This window comes from Megalobrama amblycephala, linkage group LG21, assembly GCF_018812025.1.
Source record: "Megalobrama amblycephala isolate DHTTF-2021 linkage group LG21, ASM1881202v1, whole genome shotgun sequence".
Lineage (NCBI taxonomy): Eukaryota > Metazoa > Chordata > Actinopteri > Cypriniformes > Xenocyprididae > Megalobrama > Megalobrama amblycephala.
Genome location: NC_063064.1, coordinates 20,285,498 through 20,304,923, shown reverse-complemented (window position 1 = coordinate 20,304,923; position 19,426 = coordinate 20,285,498). Strand labels below are relative to the sequence as shown.

Below are 19,426 nucleotides of genomic sequence, written 5' to 3'. Positions count from 1 at the left end.
TTAGGCTACCATTACGTCTCTAATATACTGTTTCAAAAACACCTTCTAGAACACTGGTGGCTTGACAAGATGAATTAATCAAAGCTATATAAAAGGGTGATAGGCCTGTGAGTGTGTGTAGACCATCGTCCATGGAAGCTTTTTATTTTAAAAACTAATACGGTTAAGGCCTGGCTCATGAATATTAACGCAGCACCTGACTGGCCGCTTACCAGGCGACGTCATTGTGTTCTAATTAATATTCAAGTGGCACGCCTTCGCCATAGTAGAATGTGAAATTTCTCTCCGCTCCTGGCACAAGTAGACCAGTCCGTGTTTTTGCAAAGCCTCTCTCAATCCAACCTCAGCCTCAAAGCCCCGAAAGAACCAAGCAGCCTACCAAAAAGCATCCAGGACCAGAGGAGGAGCAGAGATTTTCACTGAGAAACCTCCATCCCTGTGTGATCTCCTCTAACGGGAGAGCTGAAGTGATGGCGGGTTGCGCGGAGGATTCGTGGATTTTTGCTTGACAGGGACCAGAATCTTCTGTTGGATTAGTTGAATTATTCATTTATGGGGGATTTGCATTTACCTACTGAAAAATGCCTTTTGCCAAACGGATCGTTGAGCCCCAGCTGCTGTGCAGACATCCCATCCCTAATGATGAAGGGTTACTGTTCGAGGATCTGTGCTCCATCACCAATGTGGCTCTATCCCGGACCCTGCGGCAGCTCTCCGACCTGTCCAAACACGCCTGCTCCTTATTTCAGGAGCTTGAGAACGAAATAGTCTCCACAAACCAACGGGTTTGGGCTTTGCAGAACAAAATAGGCAAAATTCAGCAAACCGCCAGTGCGCTGGATCCAAAACTGGAGGCTGTGCGTAAGTAGACCATTACGCGTAAATTATATGGCTTGGTGATTTTACACATGAAAGTGGGGTGGTTTGTAAATGATTGGAAAAGAATGAATGAATGTGGTGGTTATATGTATCAAGTCACATGTAGACACTGCATCGAAGCTTTGCCGAGCAAATTATAATGTGTCACACGCCTGTATGCGTAACCAACACCTGCACCGTGACCGGGTGCGCTTTTCGCAACGAACCGAAAAACGTCTTGCCACACAGTAACCCACCGCTGCATATGATTTTTTATAGTTTAGTTGTGTGATCGTTGAGATTTTTAACGCATAAGGAGACAGTCTTAGTCATTTTCAGCAGCTGTTTGGAGAGGGGCGTGTAGGTGCCAATGGCTATTTCAGTTCGACTGCTTATTAAAATGGGTAAACGCAACAGCTATCTCTGCAGGTATGACATGATTTTTATTGAATTGAATTTAGATTTTTCGATCGTAATAAGAAATCTATAGTGTCTTCGTTTAAAACGCATAATTGCATAACCAGATTTGACTGCGCTAATATAGCTTATTATGCTTATTTTTGCACATCGATATAAATAAACTATTCTGTCCTTGTGTCATATTAAACTGGCACTTCTCCCATCCAGCTACTCCAGCAGAAATAAATGCAAGATAAGGATAAATCTAACCTAAAGGTTATCGGTGATGTGACATTTAAACACGAAGAGACGAGATATCTTAGTCCCCCACACTTAATAGCGGCTATGTTATAAGAAAATTATGCATTTTACACCAAACTTCCATGTTGTTGGATATTAAGGGTGTGGAGAGAAAATAAAAACCCCAGTTGCTTGGATTCAGCACTAAATGCAAAGCAATATCCACCTCATATCCATGAAGAAATGTCCAAAAAGGATAGTGAAAGGGGGATATCCATAAAATATGTGATTTAAAAACCCTCCTCCTACATCATTTCAAATGCATAGGCCAATGAAACCAGGCCCCTTCTTTGAAATAAAATGCTACAGCCTCAGCGCCCTTGTCAAGCCTCTGAGGAGATCATAGCCTCATGTGTGGATCATAGCCTCAGCACTGGGTGCTGCTGTATAGCTTTAATTATAAGCGGATGTTAAGCTGCAGTAGGGCTAAATCCAGTGCATGGATACAGCACTAGAAAGATGGAGATGTCCCCCCTCTGCTTTGAGGCAAAGAGAAACAAGCACATTTACAGACTTTTGCAGTTAGTTTGAATAGGATGAAATCGTTTCATACCTACCAATGCCTTGCGGCGTGTTTTAAACCTGGCTACATCCAGGAATAAACTGATTTGACCCAAAAAAAGATTAAGCCATGTAGGTCAAGCTAGGACCTGCTGAAATAATCTCTTTCTCCCAGAGTGATTATTACCATCGGACCAAAACTACTTCACCCTACAGCTCCTCTGCTCCTTACAGAATCAGTGTGCAATAGTGTGTCATTTTGGTGGACTCGTTATTTGTCATGTTACGGAGTTCATAGCATGTCATGCCCTTTTAGCTTGGCAGAATGAGGTAAAACTGGCAGTGTGTCTGGTTTTATTGTGTACCTGGGTACACTGACGTCCTCCCCCGCAGGATAATACAGTGTTTTCTTCTTGGCAGGAGTTAAAGGACATTTCAGATATGAGCTTTGCTTTGATTGATGCACTTAATGTTAGATGGCAAAGGTGTTCCTGTTTTATGTGCCTTCAGAGTTTATAAAAGCACCAAACTAAAATATCCATTATGAAGTTGGGAAGCTATGTCAACCTGATTTGACCACTGATTAAAATGTTAGCCTTCTTCTCAGAACTTTGGCTGACGTTTTGGTAAGGTTCTCTCAGAGTAATGGAGAGAACCTTGAAGAATTCTTCCAGTAACGTTAATAGAACGTTCGTTCAAAATTTAATAATGTTCTCAAAACAATTTAGTTGGATGTTCGTGTAACATTTTTAAAATGTTATGTTACAACTTGTCTCAGAACGTTCAGAGAACATTCAAAAGTAACATTCCGATAAAATGGAATGATCTCTTAACTTTCGTATTACCAAGAAAAGAAAAAAATGTTTTAAAACATTTTAAAAGCTGGACATTTTGAATGTTAAGAGAACATTCAGAAATAATGTTTTCATAACTTAATGGGAACGTTAGCAAAATGTTTTTAGAACAAATTTTTGTTAGCTGCGTTATCAACAAATAATATACTTACAAAAAACTTTTATAATTTTTATAAATACATTTTAAATTATTTTAATTTAGATTTTAAAACTATTTCACAATAGTAACCTTTCTTTATTTTACTGAAGCATATGCATTCTTTTTTCATTTGTTAGAGTTCAGGCACATCTCTAATCAACATTATGGTGATTATACATCCACTTTACCCTCCAAAAGGCTTGATTTTCTCAAACATCAAACACCTAAAGATGGTCAGATCTATACTGTATGATTCTGACTGGGGATTTCTGAGAAAAGCCCAAAATCCGGAGATTTCCAAAAGCCTGTTCCACATCAAAAAGATTTGATTCATCCCTGGTGTTATCCTGTAGTCTGGTTAATGTAGATAAAAGCAACTAATTACCAAAAATGATAGAGTACGATCTACGAATGTGTTTGTATGTCGCATGATTAAAGGAGGACGGTGTTATGCTAAAGCTGGTTGCTGTGTCTGACTTTGCAGTCAAAATAAAAAGATTAAAAGCGAGAGGTTTTGTTGTCTTAAGTGTCTTTTGAGGAGCATAAACTTATGCTAGTCTGTAATTTTTGCATTCTTTAACAGACAGAAAATACTTAAGAGTTTTGACAATTTTTTTTCACAAATTTTAAGATTCAGACAGTTGTTTTTTTTCTGTTTGAGAATTAATTATGAAATAAAATGTTGAGAATAGATGGACAATTAAGATATATTACCTTGCATTTGATTACAAAACATTGGTTGTAAACAACTGTGCTGGGAGCCTCCAACTATCTCATTGTGTGTTTGATAGCCCTTTATGGTTCGATTAGTGTAAACGATCCTAATCCTATAATTGCAGTGTATTGTCTTGTTATTCCAGTGATGGCATGTGGTGCTAGGAACGACACCCTCCTGAATTTGAATGGACAGTTGGCCATATAATTGTGACCTTTGTCTCTGTAGATTCCCTCCAGATCTTTTTTATTATTTAAAACAAATCTTGAATATTTAAAAAAGAAGGCTCAGATGATTTATAAGAACCAACAGTTCCAAACTTTAATTTACAAAACTCATTTAAATTTATATTTTGAATACAATTATTATATCCTTGTTTAATTAAATACCCATGTTCTAAGAGCATTTTGCTAATGTTCATATTAAATTATGATAGTGTTATTTCTATATGTTCTCTGAACATTCAAAGCGTCCAGTTTTAGAAATGTTTAAAAAATATTTTTTCTTGGTTATGTGAACATTAAAGGAACATTCCATTTAATCATTTTGCAAACATTATGGTAATGTTGCTTTTAAAAGTTCTCTGAATGTTCTGAAACAATTCGTAACATTTAAAAAAAATGTTAGACATTTTAAAAAAAACACCTTCCATGAACAATGTATAAATGTTTTTATGCTAACGTTTTGAGAACATTATTAAAGGGGACCTATAATGCCCCTTTTACAAAATGTAATATAAGTCTCTGGTGTCCCCAGAATGTGTCTGTGAAGTTTCAGCTCAAAATACCCCACAGATAATTTATTATAGCTTGTCAAATTTGCCCCTATTTGAATGTGACCAGAAACATGCTGTTTTTGTGTGTCCCTTTAAATGCAAATGAGCTCCTGCTCCCGGCCCACTTTCCAGAAGAGGGCGGAGCTTTAACAGCTTGTGCTTCAGTTGCTCAACAACAACAAAGCTGGAGAATCTCACGCAGCCAAAACGACGATTGTCAGTAACGATGTTCAGCCTTACATTGTTCAAACCGGAGTCGACACTGATGGAGAGAAGTTAACTTTTAGAATGCATCTGGATGTTTCTGAATGGTAGTGGATCAATTTATGTAGTTGCTGTGGAGTTGATTCCACTCATCGACTAGCATGTGCTGTCATGTTAATCTTTTGTAACTTTGAATGAACGTTCTATTAACGTTACTGGAAGAAATTCATAACTGAGAGAATCTTGCTAGAACGTTCAGAGAACATTCCGTGTTGGTCAAAAATAAGTCAAAAGTCAGTCAGTTTTATTTGTTTCTTTGCGGGACAGAAAAACTAGTTTCCAAGAAACCTTGTTGCAAACATCAGCATTTAGAAACGCTATGTACACAACAGTAACTCAATGTTATACAGACAATAAATTGACATGAGGGACAATAAACAGACGGTCTATACAAACAATAGACAAAGTCAAAGTCATACAGCTCAACAGCTAGTGCAACATCCTGTAACAATGACAGTTGTGTGAATTGTTATTATAGATTGACACAGTTTTAAAATGGCTGGAGTGAGGTGGATTATTAAGGTGTCTAGAGCAATAAATGTGATGCAATGTATGTGCAATATATGGGGAGGGGAGTCCATATGAATATTGTTGCTCTTTCATGTGTATGTAAGCTGTCAGATAGTGTTGTTGATAATTTTGAGGTATTTGCATAAATGCTCCTTAGTCTTGGTCCTGCAGGAAGCGGGTAAAAAAAAAATGGCAAAATTGCAAATAATCTATTCCTTTAATAAGAGAAATTCATTCTTGAAATCTTACATATGTCAATGCATCACCTTGCCTAACTGCACAGAACAAGAACAGCTACAGTACCTCATACAGCATTGTGTCTAGTCTTGGATCTAATCCATTCTGGGATGCTTTACTCTTTCCATCCTGGAAGTGAGAAGGTCTGTGATCTGGCCTCCCCAGCGAGGATGGGTAGAGATTACCTTGCCTGCCCCCGGACCTGTTTAATTAGACAAGATCTCTCCCAGAGCATACAGCTGTTTGCAGGTTTTACTAATGAAGGGAAAACATCAGACTGAGAAAAGTCGACTCGAGCGACTGGAGAAACAGTTTTGACTTGTTACGCTTAACACCCACACCAACGTGTCTAGAACAGGAACAGTCTCAACTTTGTACTGTTGAAAACTGCGTATGTATGACCCGAGGAAACCTCTTAAGTTGAGTTGTTTTAATCTTACCTCCTGCAATCATTTTATGCAATTCTTGCAAAAAAAAAAAACTGTATAAACATAGATATGGCATTTAAAAATATGGTAGCACTATAATAATAATGGGCCCTATTTTAACGATCTAAGCACATGGTTTGAAGCGCATGGCGCCGGTGCACTTAGGGCGTGTCCGAATCCACTTTTTCTAGTTTAACGACATAAAAAATGGTCAGAACGTCAGGCGTATGGTCTAAAAGGTTTGTCCCTAGTCTCTTAATGAGTCATGGGTGTGTTTTGGGCATAATATGCAATAAACCAATCAGAGAGTCATCTCCCATTTCCCTTTAAAGGTCCCATTTTTCGTGTTTTTTTGAAGCTTTGATTGTGTTTATAGTGTGCAATATAACATGTGTTCATGTTTTGCGTGTAAAAAAACACAGTATTTTTCACATAATTTACTTATCTGTATACCGCTGTTTCCACTGTCATAAAAACGGGCTGATGACTTCCTTGTTCTATGAAGTCCCTCCTTCAGAAATACGTAACGAGTTCTGATTGTGCCAGCGGTTCCTGTGTTGTGATTCGACAGCTCTGAGCGCACCGTGCCCGGAAAAGTCACGCCTCTTACCATAACGTGGAGATGCACGCGCTCAGTGTTATTGTAAACATGTCTTTAATTTTACCCTATCAATTTGAGCCGGAATCAGACCTGATGATTGGACTGCTGGATGAAAATAACAGCGTTTCGACGACATGGCGACAAACACACTCTACAAACGCAACTCTTGTGTATTCCTGTGGGCGGAGGTTAGTCAAAAAACTGTTTTAGTGACGTCATTAAAGAAGGAAGTAGAGGGATGTAGTCCAAACTGGCCGTTCGATGTAGGCGACTTCTGTTAAATAAAATATCTCGCTTGGCATTGAACTTTGAGCTTTAAAATTTTACAGATTTTATTTATACTCTAACAACAGCATTACACACTAACTAAAGTTTGAAACATGGGATCACGAAGAACGGGACCTTTAAAAGCCAGGTGTGCTTGCATTTTCATATAGACACAATATAGACACTCTCAACCTAACAAGCCAGTTTAAATACATTTTTAATATTTGACATGTTTGTGTGCTGGTGCATGTCCCTGTGTGTGTAACAAGCAGAGTGTACGAACGTTGTGCACCCGCCTATCGGTGCATATTACTAACGCACCCTTTAAGTAAAAAAATAAAAAATACTGCGCCATTGACTTTAGACCAGGTTTTTATTGGTCAATAGCACAATTGTTTTCATTTGCCTTAAAATAGCAACACGCCAACAATGCGCCTGAACCTCGTTTTCAGACCAGCACGCCCATGGGCGAACAGACGGGCGTGAGTGCATTCGCTATTTAAACAACGTGGGTGCTGAATGTGAATCTGAAACTAGCAAAAAAAACAAAAAAATCACTTGCGTCACACCCGGCATCGCATTGCGCTGGGTGTATGATAAAGCCCAGTGTCTCATTTGTTAACATTAGTGTTTAGCTAACATCAACTAACAAGGAGCACTATATTTTTTAAAATTTGTTAACAATAGTTTTAATATTTATTTGTATAGCCTATATAATCATGCTGTAAAAAATAAGACATAAAAATACATTTACTGTAAGTGTCAAATGCATATAAATTGGATAAAAATATTGTAATATTTATATAATATATATATATATAAATTATATATAATATGTAATTTGTATATTGTCTGTTGTATATAATGTATTACACTTGTGCAAATATAAAAACTATATATATATATATATATATATATATATATATAAAGTATATAATATAATATATCTTTATTTATTTATTTATACATTTTTACCCATACCAGCAGAAAAGTAACAGAGGCCTGAGGGAGAGGGTGTCTAACCTTTTAATAGAGCCCACTGCAACATCCACTCTCTTTGCTCTAAGAGCCCCTGGAGCCAAAGTCATTGTCCTTTAGCTTTAGACATATCCACACAACCCCCCCCACCACCACCACCACCACCACCACCACCACTACCACCCCACTGCATGTACTCATGAACAGATAAGGATTTTATTTGTTTGTATAGACAAAGATACATGCAAATGTAAATACACATATAAAAGACACAAAACAGGCAAACACTTACAACCTAGAAAACACACTTAACACACACTCCATCTTCCATTCTCTGTTTGTCTTATAATAGGTCGAGGGCTCTCTGGCTTGTTCCGTTTGATAAGTATCATACATAAATGAGTCTCAGTGGCCTGGAATTAAAGTAGCTATGGACGGCACATCATCCTCTCAGCTTCAGGCCACTGTGTGCTCAGCTCTGATTGGTCAGATTCAGAGAACGCTGCAGCCCATGGTTTAAATACTCAGAGTTTGCCCACCATTTGCACACACACAGTCTTAGAGAACAAGTCTACCGTGAGGACTTGTGCATTGCCTTGGGTCAAAATAAGGATATGTAGGCTTTTACTTTTGATGGTTTTTAGCTGATATTTGATCTAACATGCTACAGTTTGATAAAGATGCAACTTGCATATTATTTTGTTTAACCGAGGTCTGCCACACAATGAATAGTATACGTTGGTATCCTAAATGCAGCATATCACAAAACATTTAGATGCTTTGTGGAATGTGGAGAATATGGCAAGAAATGTGTTAAATGCATGGCTTATACTTTAATAAAAGTAAACAACCCATTTACACATAGCTTATTGAAAAAAAAAAAAAAAATTAATTATTTCTGGAATTTAGGGATGTGAAATGTAGCAATAAAGAGAATCTTCACCTTCATTTGCATGTTTTTTTAGTTCAGCTGGCGGCATTTGTGCAAAAACATATGCCAGTCATTTGCTTGACTGCAGGAACCATTCCTGAGTGCAAATTTTCCAAAGAGTGGGCAAACTTTATGCCAAGCACACGTTAACTTTAAATGTAGTAAAAGTGCTTTGTTTTATGTGGAAATCATATTCAGTGATTTGTCTATGTTGTAAGTTACAACCGTAAACAGCTTCGTACAAAGTAAGATGAGAATTCCTGATTTTATTTTCATACAAAGTTTTTTTTTTTATAATGCTTGGTCTGCTGCTTGGTTAAAATTTCATGGTTGAGAAGATATTTGAGTTGCAGTTCTCTTTGCCTTGGGGCTGGGCCGTCTCTAACGTAGGGGTTAACACAATGGAGTGTTATACCACTTCCTTTCAGGTAATTTAGTACACACAAAGGGCGAATGACACTCTCAGGTTATAATTTACTTCAATATAAGCTCAAAACTAAGTATTAGGTTGGTTCAAAGGAAGTGGAAGGAGGAAAAAAATATAATATTTATGGTCTAATGGGTGCTTTGGGTTACTTTCAAGAATTTTTATGCTGACCTGTACCTCTGGTTGCCCCCTGCAGTATCTTTCTAAGAAAAGTCAGGCTCATCTCTGTAAGATGTAGCATACCATATATCATACACATATCACATGTCATATATTATACATTTATCATACATATACCATGCGCACACACACATTCAGGAGCACAGAAACCTGTTATCAGCGCTGCTCGCTACTTTTTTTTTATAAAATAGCTTCGCTACTGAATCGCTACATTATATTTCCCAGCAACATTGCTTGTTTTGAAGTAATTAAACTTACAGCTTCATTGTTAATGAGAGATGTTGAGCAGACGCAGGAAATTTACTCTCTCTCGATAATTAATTCAAATAAATGCTATAATTTTATCTCTGTGTCTGATTACTATATCTAACAAGCCATAACTGATGAAAATAACCATCATTTTTATCCTTCCAGTCAAATATTGCGCTGCAAACATCAATAACAGCTTTAAGTTGTCAATGCTGGCAAATATAAGTGGGATAATCTATGGCTAGCTGTGCATTAAACGATTTGAATGCACTCTGCAGATGCTTCGCATCAGGTGGTTCTTATCCTCTGCGTTAATGCACAGCTAGCTTTGGATTACCCCTTACATATTTCATGCTACCCCATGCTCTCACTCATTTAAACATCTGGTTAATGACAGAGTTTATGTCCTGACCTCATGAATAATTAGTATGACCAGCAGGTACAGCGAGAATCTGTTTTTTTTATTGCCATTAAATATTCATAAACTAATTGTATAGGCTACTTTTGAGGGAAGTAGTACAGACTACATAGCGTTAAAAGAAAAGGGATGTGGAGCAGAGTGGATCTTCCAAAACAAAATTAAACCAACAGATTGTTCAACCATCAAGACCACAGTGTATTCATCTAAAAAAGATGCCATCCAATATATGTCCCGACTTGTTCCGAGCGGAAACCCCTCCCCCACATTCTACAGTACCCCCATCCTAAAAAAGAACAGCACATCGAGCAGCGAGTACAGACACATATTGAAGTCAGAGAGCACCTGTGTATGCGGGTTAGTGGCAGGTGTCGACTCTCTCTGCCAAGGTACATGACTACTTGACTTACCATTGCTATTTGCAGCAGAGCATCACTTTTCTTGTATATTTCGGGCTTATATTTCAAGTTTTATTCAAATCTTTCAGAGGTAGTAAAGTACAGATTTTAGAGACTACCCAAGCTAACAAAAATGTATTGTTAGCTTATATAATATAAAATATTATAATATATATAATTTTTAATATATATAATTATAATTATAATATATATCATTTTTTTTTCTTTTTTTAGTTATAAGAATGTTAAAGGCACAATATGTAAGATTTTGGGATTAAAATATCCAAAAACCACTAAAACAATGTTAAATATTTTGTTGACTTGCATATTTACATTATCCCAAATATTTCCAATAATATTTAAATCCAGAGAAATCCACTACTTTAACCAGATTTTATTGCGTCCCCTGTCAATAACATCATATCCGCGTTACCCTCGATTTTTTTCAGTATTGAATGAAATATATTTATAATCAACATCTTGGATTTATTTTTTTCACTGAGCTTATCGCAATGCATACTGGATCCCATTTCCGTGGGTTTTGAGACAGAACAATAGACCTATCTTTTTGCTTCTCTTTGATAATTAAAATCACTTAAAATACATGGCTGTTTAGATACATATTTAAAGGTGCCATCAAATTGAAAATTGAATTTACCTCGGCATAGTTGAATAACAAGAGTTCAGTACATGGAAAAGACATACAGTGAGTCTCAAACTCCATTGCTTCCTCCTTCTTATATAAATCATTTGTTTAAAAGACCTCCGAAGAACAGGCGAATCTCAACATAACACTGACTATTACGTAACAGTCGGTCTCATTAATATGTACGCCCCCAATATTTGCATATGCCAGCTCATGTTCAAGGCATTAAACAAGGGCAGGCAGTATTAACGTCTGGATCTGTGCACAGCTGAATCATCAGACTAGGTAAGCAAGCAAGAACGATAGCGAAAAATGGCAGATGGAGAGATAATAACTGATATGATCCATGATAACATGATATTTTTAGTGATATTTGTAAATTGTCTTTCTAAATGTTTCGTTAGCATGTTGCTAATGTACTGTTAAATGTGGTTAAAGTTACCATCGTTTCTTACTGTATTCACGGAGACAAGAGAGTCGTCGCTACACTTGCAGTCTGTATAATGCATAAACACAACTTCATTCTTTATAAATCTCTCCAACAGTGTGTAACGTTAGCTTTAGCCACGGAGCACTATCAAACTCATTCAGAATCAAATGTAAACATCCAAATAAACACTGTACTTATGCGATTAGACATGCTGCATGACGAACACTTTGTAAAGATCCATTTTGAGGGTTATATTAGCTGTGTGAACTTTGTTTATGCAATGATAGAGTCGAGAGCTCGGGAGGGGGCGGAGAGTGTGAGCAATTAAAAGGGCCGCAGCCTGAATCGGCGCATTTCTAATTATGCCCCAAAATAGGCAGTTAAAAAAATTTATTAAAAAAAATCTATGGGGTATTTTGAGCTGCAACTTCACAGACACGTTAAGGGGACACCTTAGACTTATATTACATCTTGTAAAAAAACGTTCGATGGCACCTTTAAGTACGCAGGCGAATAGAAGAGCACAACGAGGATCATAAAGTCAACATTTTTGCCTTCTAGCCCTCTTAGTGCTCTACTTTTCCCTTAGAGCTGGTCTACTTCTGCGTTTGACAGTACTTTTAATGTTTAATGCACTTTGATTTTCACTGGTGACACATCAAGGCTATGAGGCCTGTCTGAGAACTGTTAATCGTGATGGAAAAGAAAACTGCATCCCCTTAAAACAAAGCCTCAGAAATAAAGGTTGAGCTGAGAAACAGTCAAACTAGTAAATGGGGGGAAAGTATAACGTTAGCCTTAGCCATATGGACCAGAAGCAGTCACCATCTTGATCAAACTGAAAGAGAGAGGCATTTTCTTTAAAAATGTATGCTTAGAGTTATGTACTGTAAGTTGAAGTAGTAATATAATTGTCAGGTATAATCCAATTCAGTCATATCTACAACACTTTTTTTTAATTTGAGCTTTTAGTACACCAAAACGCACCAGACATCTGAAGACTCCTTGCGCTCTTATCCAGAGCTATTCGGCACAGTGAGAAATTATCATTCAGTTTCCCCAAATAATTCCACTCAAGGTTCATTCCTCAGCCTGAGCGCTTTTAGTCTTGGTGAAAGAAATGTGTCTTATGATAAAATATAAATGGACACAACCATTTCTCAGTTGGGGTTTGTCACCATAACTCAACTATAAGGCTATTTGTGTCAGTTTCGGGTTGCTCTCTGAAGTAATCACAGCAGTAGTTCCATTTTACATTTCAGGTCACGTCCCACTTTTAACGGGGTAACTGAGATGGGAAGTGACAGCCTAAACCAAGGGGTGAAGGTTTGACCAGTTATCCCCTGCTGGTAGATGCTGCAACTACACCATTATGAGTGCAAAAAAAAAAAACTTTCTTCATTAATGTCCTAAAATATTTGTCATCTCATCTTTTGCTTGTTTCTATACAAGTTGCCTTGTTGCTATATTGGTAGGATGACATTTCTGAAAATAAACCACTTTATGGGGACACCACCACATATTCATAAAGGGATTAAATAATATCTTATGTCATATCCAAAAGTTATGTTTTAGGAGTAATTATTTAGTATCTTAGTTTAGTCTTTAGTAATTATATAGCTATCCATGGGTTTCATGTGACGTCACTGTATTCTATCGCCGCCATATTTGTGACCGGTCACAGCTGCGCGCTCTGTTTAAGTCTATGGTGACAGCAGCTACAACTACCAGAGGAAGGACAACAAAACGCTCTCAGAAGGTTCACAACAAATTTACAATATGTCTGGGATATGTGGTGCTGTTAGCCGTTTCAACAGTCGTCAGAACTGCAAATTTATTTGATCCCAAAGGAGTTAGATCGGCAGAATTATTGGCTTCATTCAGAAAGGACCGTACCACTGGCAGCCAAACAGCAATGCACAACATTAATAACTGCTGGGACTGTCATTTACATAACATTATAATTGTATACAATATTTTATTAAAATATTGTGAATTCTAGTTGCTGTGTTTCGGCGTGTTATTACAGGATGAACAAATTCACGACGCGAGCTGACTACATTACTTAGTTCATATACATGCGTGCATGATTTTGTGCAAATATAAGTTGTAATTTTATGTCTATCTTGTATAAATATATATGAATTACCCTATATAGGATGTGTTCCTTTGAGTTAATTAACTTAAAGCACTTCATTTTACGGATGTTCATTCAGCGCGTGCAGCTCAAATAATACTATCAAAATGAGATGATTTGAGAAAAAAATCTGTTATTGTTCGTGATCCTTATTAATCAAACCACGTGTTGCTGAATATAATACGAGAACAATATAAGGGCTAGTTATTAAAAATAATGCATCATTTTTTTAAAAAAATATGAAAGTTTTAATATTACTGTAAACATTTTAATGACTTAATCATTGCTGTTTGAGCTGCGCACGCTGAAGCTGAAGAGAATAAAAACCCGTAAACAAAGTTAATTAACTCAACGGAACACATCCTATATAAAATAATCCAGATATTAATACAAAATAAAAATAATATTACAACTTATATTTGCACAAAATCATGCACGCATGTACTTGAACTAAGTAATGTAGTCAGCTCGTGTCGTTAATTTGTTCATCCTGTAATAACACGCCGAAACACAGCAACTAGAGTTCACAATATTTTAATACAATATTGTATACAATTATAATGTTATGTAAATGACAGTCCCAGTTATTAATGTTGTGCATTGCTGTTTGGCTGCCAGTGGTGTGGTCCTTTCTGAATGAAGCCAATAATTCCGCCGATCTAACTCCTTTGGGATCAAATAAATTTGTAGTTCTGACGACTGTTGAAACGGCTAACAGCACCACATATCCCAGACATATTGTAAATTTGTTGTGAACCTTCCGAGAGCGTTTTGTTGGCCTTCCTCTGGTAGTTGTAGCTGCTGTCACCATAGACTTAAACAGAGCGCGCAGCTCTGGCCGGGCACAAATATGGCGGCGGGCATAGCGGAAGTGACGTCTTTGAAACCCATGGATACAGACGTAAAGGGAATCCCTACAAGGGTTTGAAAATGACTTTATGCTATAGCTAAAGTGGATGCTTAAACAAGTCTGAATTATCCCACAGCCTTTAACTAGTCACAAGCTAGTCAATGTTAACATCACATCATATAGCCTAATTCGCATGACAGCGAACGAAATTTCTTTACTTTTGTCCTGGCATGAGCCTCAATATTTTACTGATAAAACGCTGTTTACCTCATACTGCCTTGAGAAACATTCTCCTTGACAACATTTCAGCTATTTTGGATAAATATCTGTAAATATAATATCCCTATTTTCTTTTGGCTGCTTAGAATCAAACTAATTCATTCTTTTCAATCGGTTCTTTTCATTGAATCAGGGGAGAAACGAATCGACTGTTTGCGAATGAATCATTCTTTGGAGTCAGTTCTTTACAACGGATCCCTCATTCGCAATTAGAATTGTTGGTGTTTCTCACAGTCACAGTAAATACAACACAGAGAACAAAAAGAGCACTGGATGAAGTAGATATTTAAACCAAACCTACAAATCAAAGCGTCTGACAGCAATGAAAAACGTCTTTATTATGTCAAACACAAGAACATGACGCTTGCAAACGACTCTGTACTGCAGGTAGGGACATCCCAGGTGAAAAAATACTAGCCTAGTAAATACTATAGTGTTTTTGAACCATAGTAAATTGTAGAATACTGTATATATTATAGCATTTACAACACTGTTAATGAATGATACTGTATACTGTAGTATTAACTATAGTGAACTGATAAACTGTAATAAATACTGTAGTACACTTTAGTTTTTACTACTGTAAACTGTAGTGTATATTGTAGTATAATATACCCTATAGTTATAGAAAACTACTATAGTTGTTATGTTACCACAGCAACTATTGAATTACCACAACAAATTAATTCAAGTACTTTACTATAGTATTGTTCAAAAACACTATAGTATTTACCATAAATTACTATAGTATTTTTTTCACCTGGGATTTTACAAAAAAAATAATACTCAAAATCACTTAAAGGTGCCATCGAACATTTTTTTACAAGATGTAATATAAGTCTAAGGTGTTCCCTGAATGTGTCTGTGAAGTTTCAGCTCAAAATACCCCATTGATTTTTTTTTCATTAATTTTTTTAACTGCCTATTTTGGGGCATCATTAAATATGAGCCGATTTATGCTGTGCGGCCCCTTTAAATGCTGACGCTCCACGCCCACGGAGCTCACGCTTGCCTTAAACAGTGCCTAAACAAAGTTTACACAGCTAATATAACCCTCAAATGGATTCGCCATGCATGCGGCATGCATGCGTCGGATTATGTGAGTATTGTATACTGTTATATTGTTTACATTGATTCTGAATGAATTTGAGGCTGTGCTCCGTGGCTAACAGCTAATGCTACACTGTTGGAGAGATTTATAAAGAATGAAGTTGTGTTTATGAATTATACAGACTGCAAGTGTTTAAAAATGAAAATAGCGACGGCTCTTGTCTCCGTGAATACAGTAAGAAATGATGGTAACTTTAACCACATTTAACAGTACATTAGCAACATGCTAATGAAACATTTAGAAAGACAATTTACAAATATCACTAAAAATATCATGATATAATGGATCATGACAGTTATTATTGCTCCATCTGCCATTTTTCGCTATTGTCCTTGCTTGCTTACCTAGTCTGATGATTCGGCTGTGCACATCCAGACGTTAATACTGGCTGCCCTTGTGTAATTCCTTTCATAATGTTGGAAACGTGGGCTGGCATATGCAAATATTGGGGGCGTACACCCCGACTGTTACGTAACAGTCGGTGTTATGTTGAGATTCGCCTGTTCTTCGGAGGTCTTTTAAACAAATGAGATTTATATAAGAAGGAGGAAACAATGGAGTTCGAGACTCACTGTATGTCATTTCCATGTACTGAACTCTTGTTATTTAACTATGCCAAGATAAATTCAATTTTTCATTCGAGGGCACCTTTAAAGTACAAAACATGGCATGTTTTTTGCCTAGTACCATGTAAACATCATGTATGGTACAGTAGGCTATATATCAACATATAGGCCTATTTGTTTATGTTTATGATTGAATATCATGCACTTTGAATATCTTCGTAATTATGGTATCAGTACTGTTTTCCATAAACTTTGGGTATTTTAAAACAGAAAGATGTTTCAAAACATTGCTGTAGCTTTCTCTTCTTTTTTCACATAGTAATATTACTCAAATTTGTTGTGTGAGTGAATGTCACTGAAGATCTCTGGATTGCAAAACAGCATCATCTTCACAATTAACTCCACGATAAGATATCTTGTTAGTTTAGACAGAGGGGAAGCTTCTGGCGTGGGCCTGCCTGAGTTCTTCCTGCCTGTGTTTGTGTTCAGACTAGTCACATTTTCTGCCTGTGAGCTGCCAGTAATTTTGGCATACCTTTGATCACACAGCTATGATGATGAAACAAGCAGAATTCATACATGTGATCTGGATGAGCTATGCTTCAATCATTTTTTCCTATTCTCCTCATAGATACACAGCTAGAGAGAGACAGATTTATGTTGATACGTCCTTATATTAGCTCTTTGATGATTTTCTTTCAGATTACTCCGGAATGTCTGACGCCATTCTCAATAAATTTAATTTTATGGCATGTAGCAAGGCTCAAGTATTTGGGGAATTTTTCATACCTCAAAAGGACACCTTGGGAAATCATTAACCACCTCTCTAAATTCACTGAATGTATGGATGGGTTAAACTACAATTTGACTTGAGCTGGCGATCTGCCCAGACTGAGCACAGCTATGCTCCGTAAACAGCAAGAGACGTGTCTGTCATAATTTCTGAATCCCGTCTACTTCTAGTCTTAAAGATCTATCAGAACCACAAAGGGGCTTCCAGATCTACAGAATAGCTAGCTGAAGAGGAGCTGGAGTTAATGTAGTGACAAAGCCAGACAAATTCAACTCTTTCCGCTATGATACATTCATTGTGGTCATTATTGTGATGAATCATTACATTATTGTGATGAATCATTAAAAGTGAAGTCTGTAATTTTTTTTTTTTTTTTTAAAGGGCCAAATACTGTCTCATTTTAGTAAATAGTTTAGTTTGTCACATAAGGAAGTTGTCACAAAGGCTGTATCTCTGTAACTATTAATTATAATAATTATAACAAAACAAAGGCTTGATATTTTTGTATGTTGCATCTGCTTTTTCATGAATTATGTGCTTCATCATCTTTGTTTTTACATTTTAAGCTATTGAACGTTTGTTTCCCTCCTTTAAGTCCAGGAAACTATATATATTAGGGGTGGGACGATTCGGATTTCTCACGGTTCGGTTTGTGTCACGGTTTTAGTGTCACGGTTTCAGTACAGTTCGCTATGTGCTATGTTCCGTAAAAAATAGGACAATTGTCAAATAAAGATAAAGAAAATTTTCTACTAGTTTCTACTAGAAACAGCACAAATAAATACATGAGAGCTAAGATACAAATTAAATAAACAATGCTTTACAGGTTTTTCAGGTATCTAACAGCTTTCAGGTACAGAAATTGAATAAAGTAATGAAATATAAAATAACACTGCATATAAACGTCTTTGAATAGTTAAATAAAGATGAAACATTATTGAAGTTACAAAAGCAATTCAGTCAAGAGTGATTTCTTCGTGCTTTGTCATTCGATTAACATTAAAAAACATAGAGCAGGAATATTAGACTGCTGTCCCTTTAAGACACAATTCGTACACTGATACTGATACACATGCGTTGTCTTTCTCGTTTTCTCCTAAGACATAACCTACTATGTTTGTTAGGATACTCACTGAGATGGGCATGTTGACATAATTTTTGTGTGAATTTATCCGTTTAGGTGCAAGACTTTAAAGAGAATTAATTTGCGCGAGAGTATTTGCACGCTGTGACGCGGCTCTCCATGTACACGCTTCGGATGTTTCTAAACATCTATATATATAGTTTCCTGGACAATAACAGTGGGCAATAAATGTTCAATAGGGCTTTTTTAGTCAAGACTTGTGTGACCACTCAAAAATTAACTTTCAAAAATAAACCTTCCCTGAGAAATATTTGATATTCTGAAAAAAAAAAAAAAAAAAAAAAAAAAAAGTTTATGTTACATTTTATTTTAAGGTGTCGTTGTTACACTGTAATTATACATTTAAGTACTGAGTAATATTAAGCAACTGCATATACTTATTATAGGGTGAGGATTAGAGTTTGGTTTGGTTTAGGGTTAGTTGCATGTAATTATGCATAATTTATAGTTATTACTATAGTAACTACATGTAACATATGTAACAATGACACTGTAAAATAAAGTGTTACCAAAGTTTATTTAAAAATTAGTTTAGTTAATGAAATAATAATACATTCAAAATGTAAAAATGTACAATCTACTCAACTTTACTACAAAAATATCATTCTTTTAATTCAGCCAAGAGGGCATGCCACGACGTATCAATCTTCTACTGGTCCCACGGCTTCATGTGATACAAATTTGCAGGTTAGAGTTCACCAAACTTTGGAATGAAGCAAAATGCAAAACGTTTCGCATGAGCTTGCGTTTCTGGTCTGACGCATGTGTATGAATGGAAGTCAATGTGAATTGTGACCTCCACTTTAGAATAGCATAAATTTGTGACTAACTAATAAGCCGTTTACTAAGGCAATTTACAAATTTGTCTAAACAATGGAAGACTGAGAGGTGAGCGGAAAGGGCCAGTAAAAGTATTTGTGAAACTTGTTAGATAACAGTTATTTTTGCAGTTCTGTTGGTGCTGCTAGCGGTATACAAAAATCAGTGGGAATCCTCACTCAGTGACTGAAGGAAATGCTCCTCTGTGTCAGAGGAACAGAA

General features: G+C 36.5%; 1 protein-coding gene across 3 annotated transcripts in view; it reads left to right on the top strand.

The window, feature by feature from the left end:
* Positions 1-93: 93 nt before the first annotated feature.
* Positions 94-19,426, top strand: part of nhsb (Nance-Horan syndrome b (congenital cataracts and dental anomalies)) — a 73,018-nt gene continuing 53,685 nt past the window's right edge. For 2 of the 3 annotated variants that reach the window (XM_048172565.1, XM_048172564.1), the window contains exon 1: positions 95-861. In XM_048172565.1, coding sequence (XP_048028522.1) covers positions 582-861 — 280 coding nt within the window. In that variant the 5' untranslated portion in view covers positions 95-581. Of the gene's footprint in view, positions 862-19,426 lie in introns of all 3 variants that reach the window. The other variant, XM_048172562.1, reaches the window with a different exon arrangement.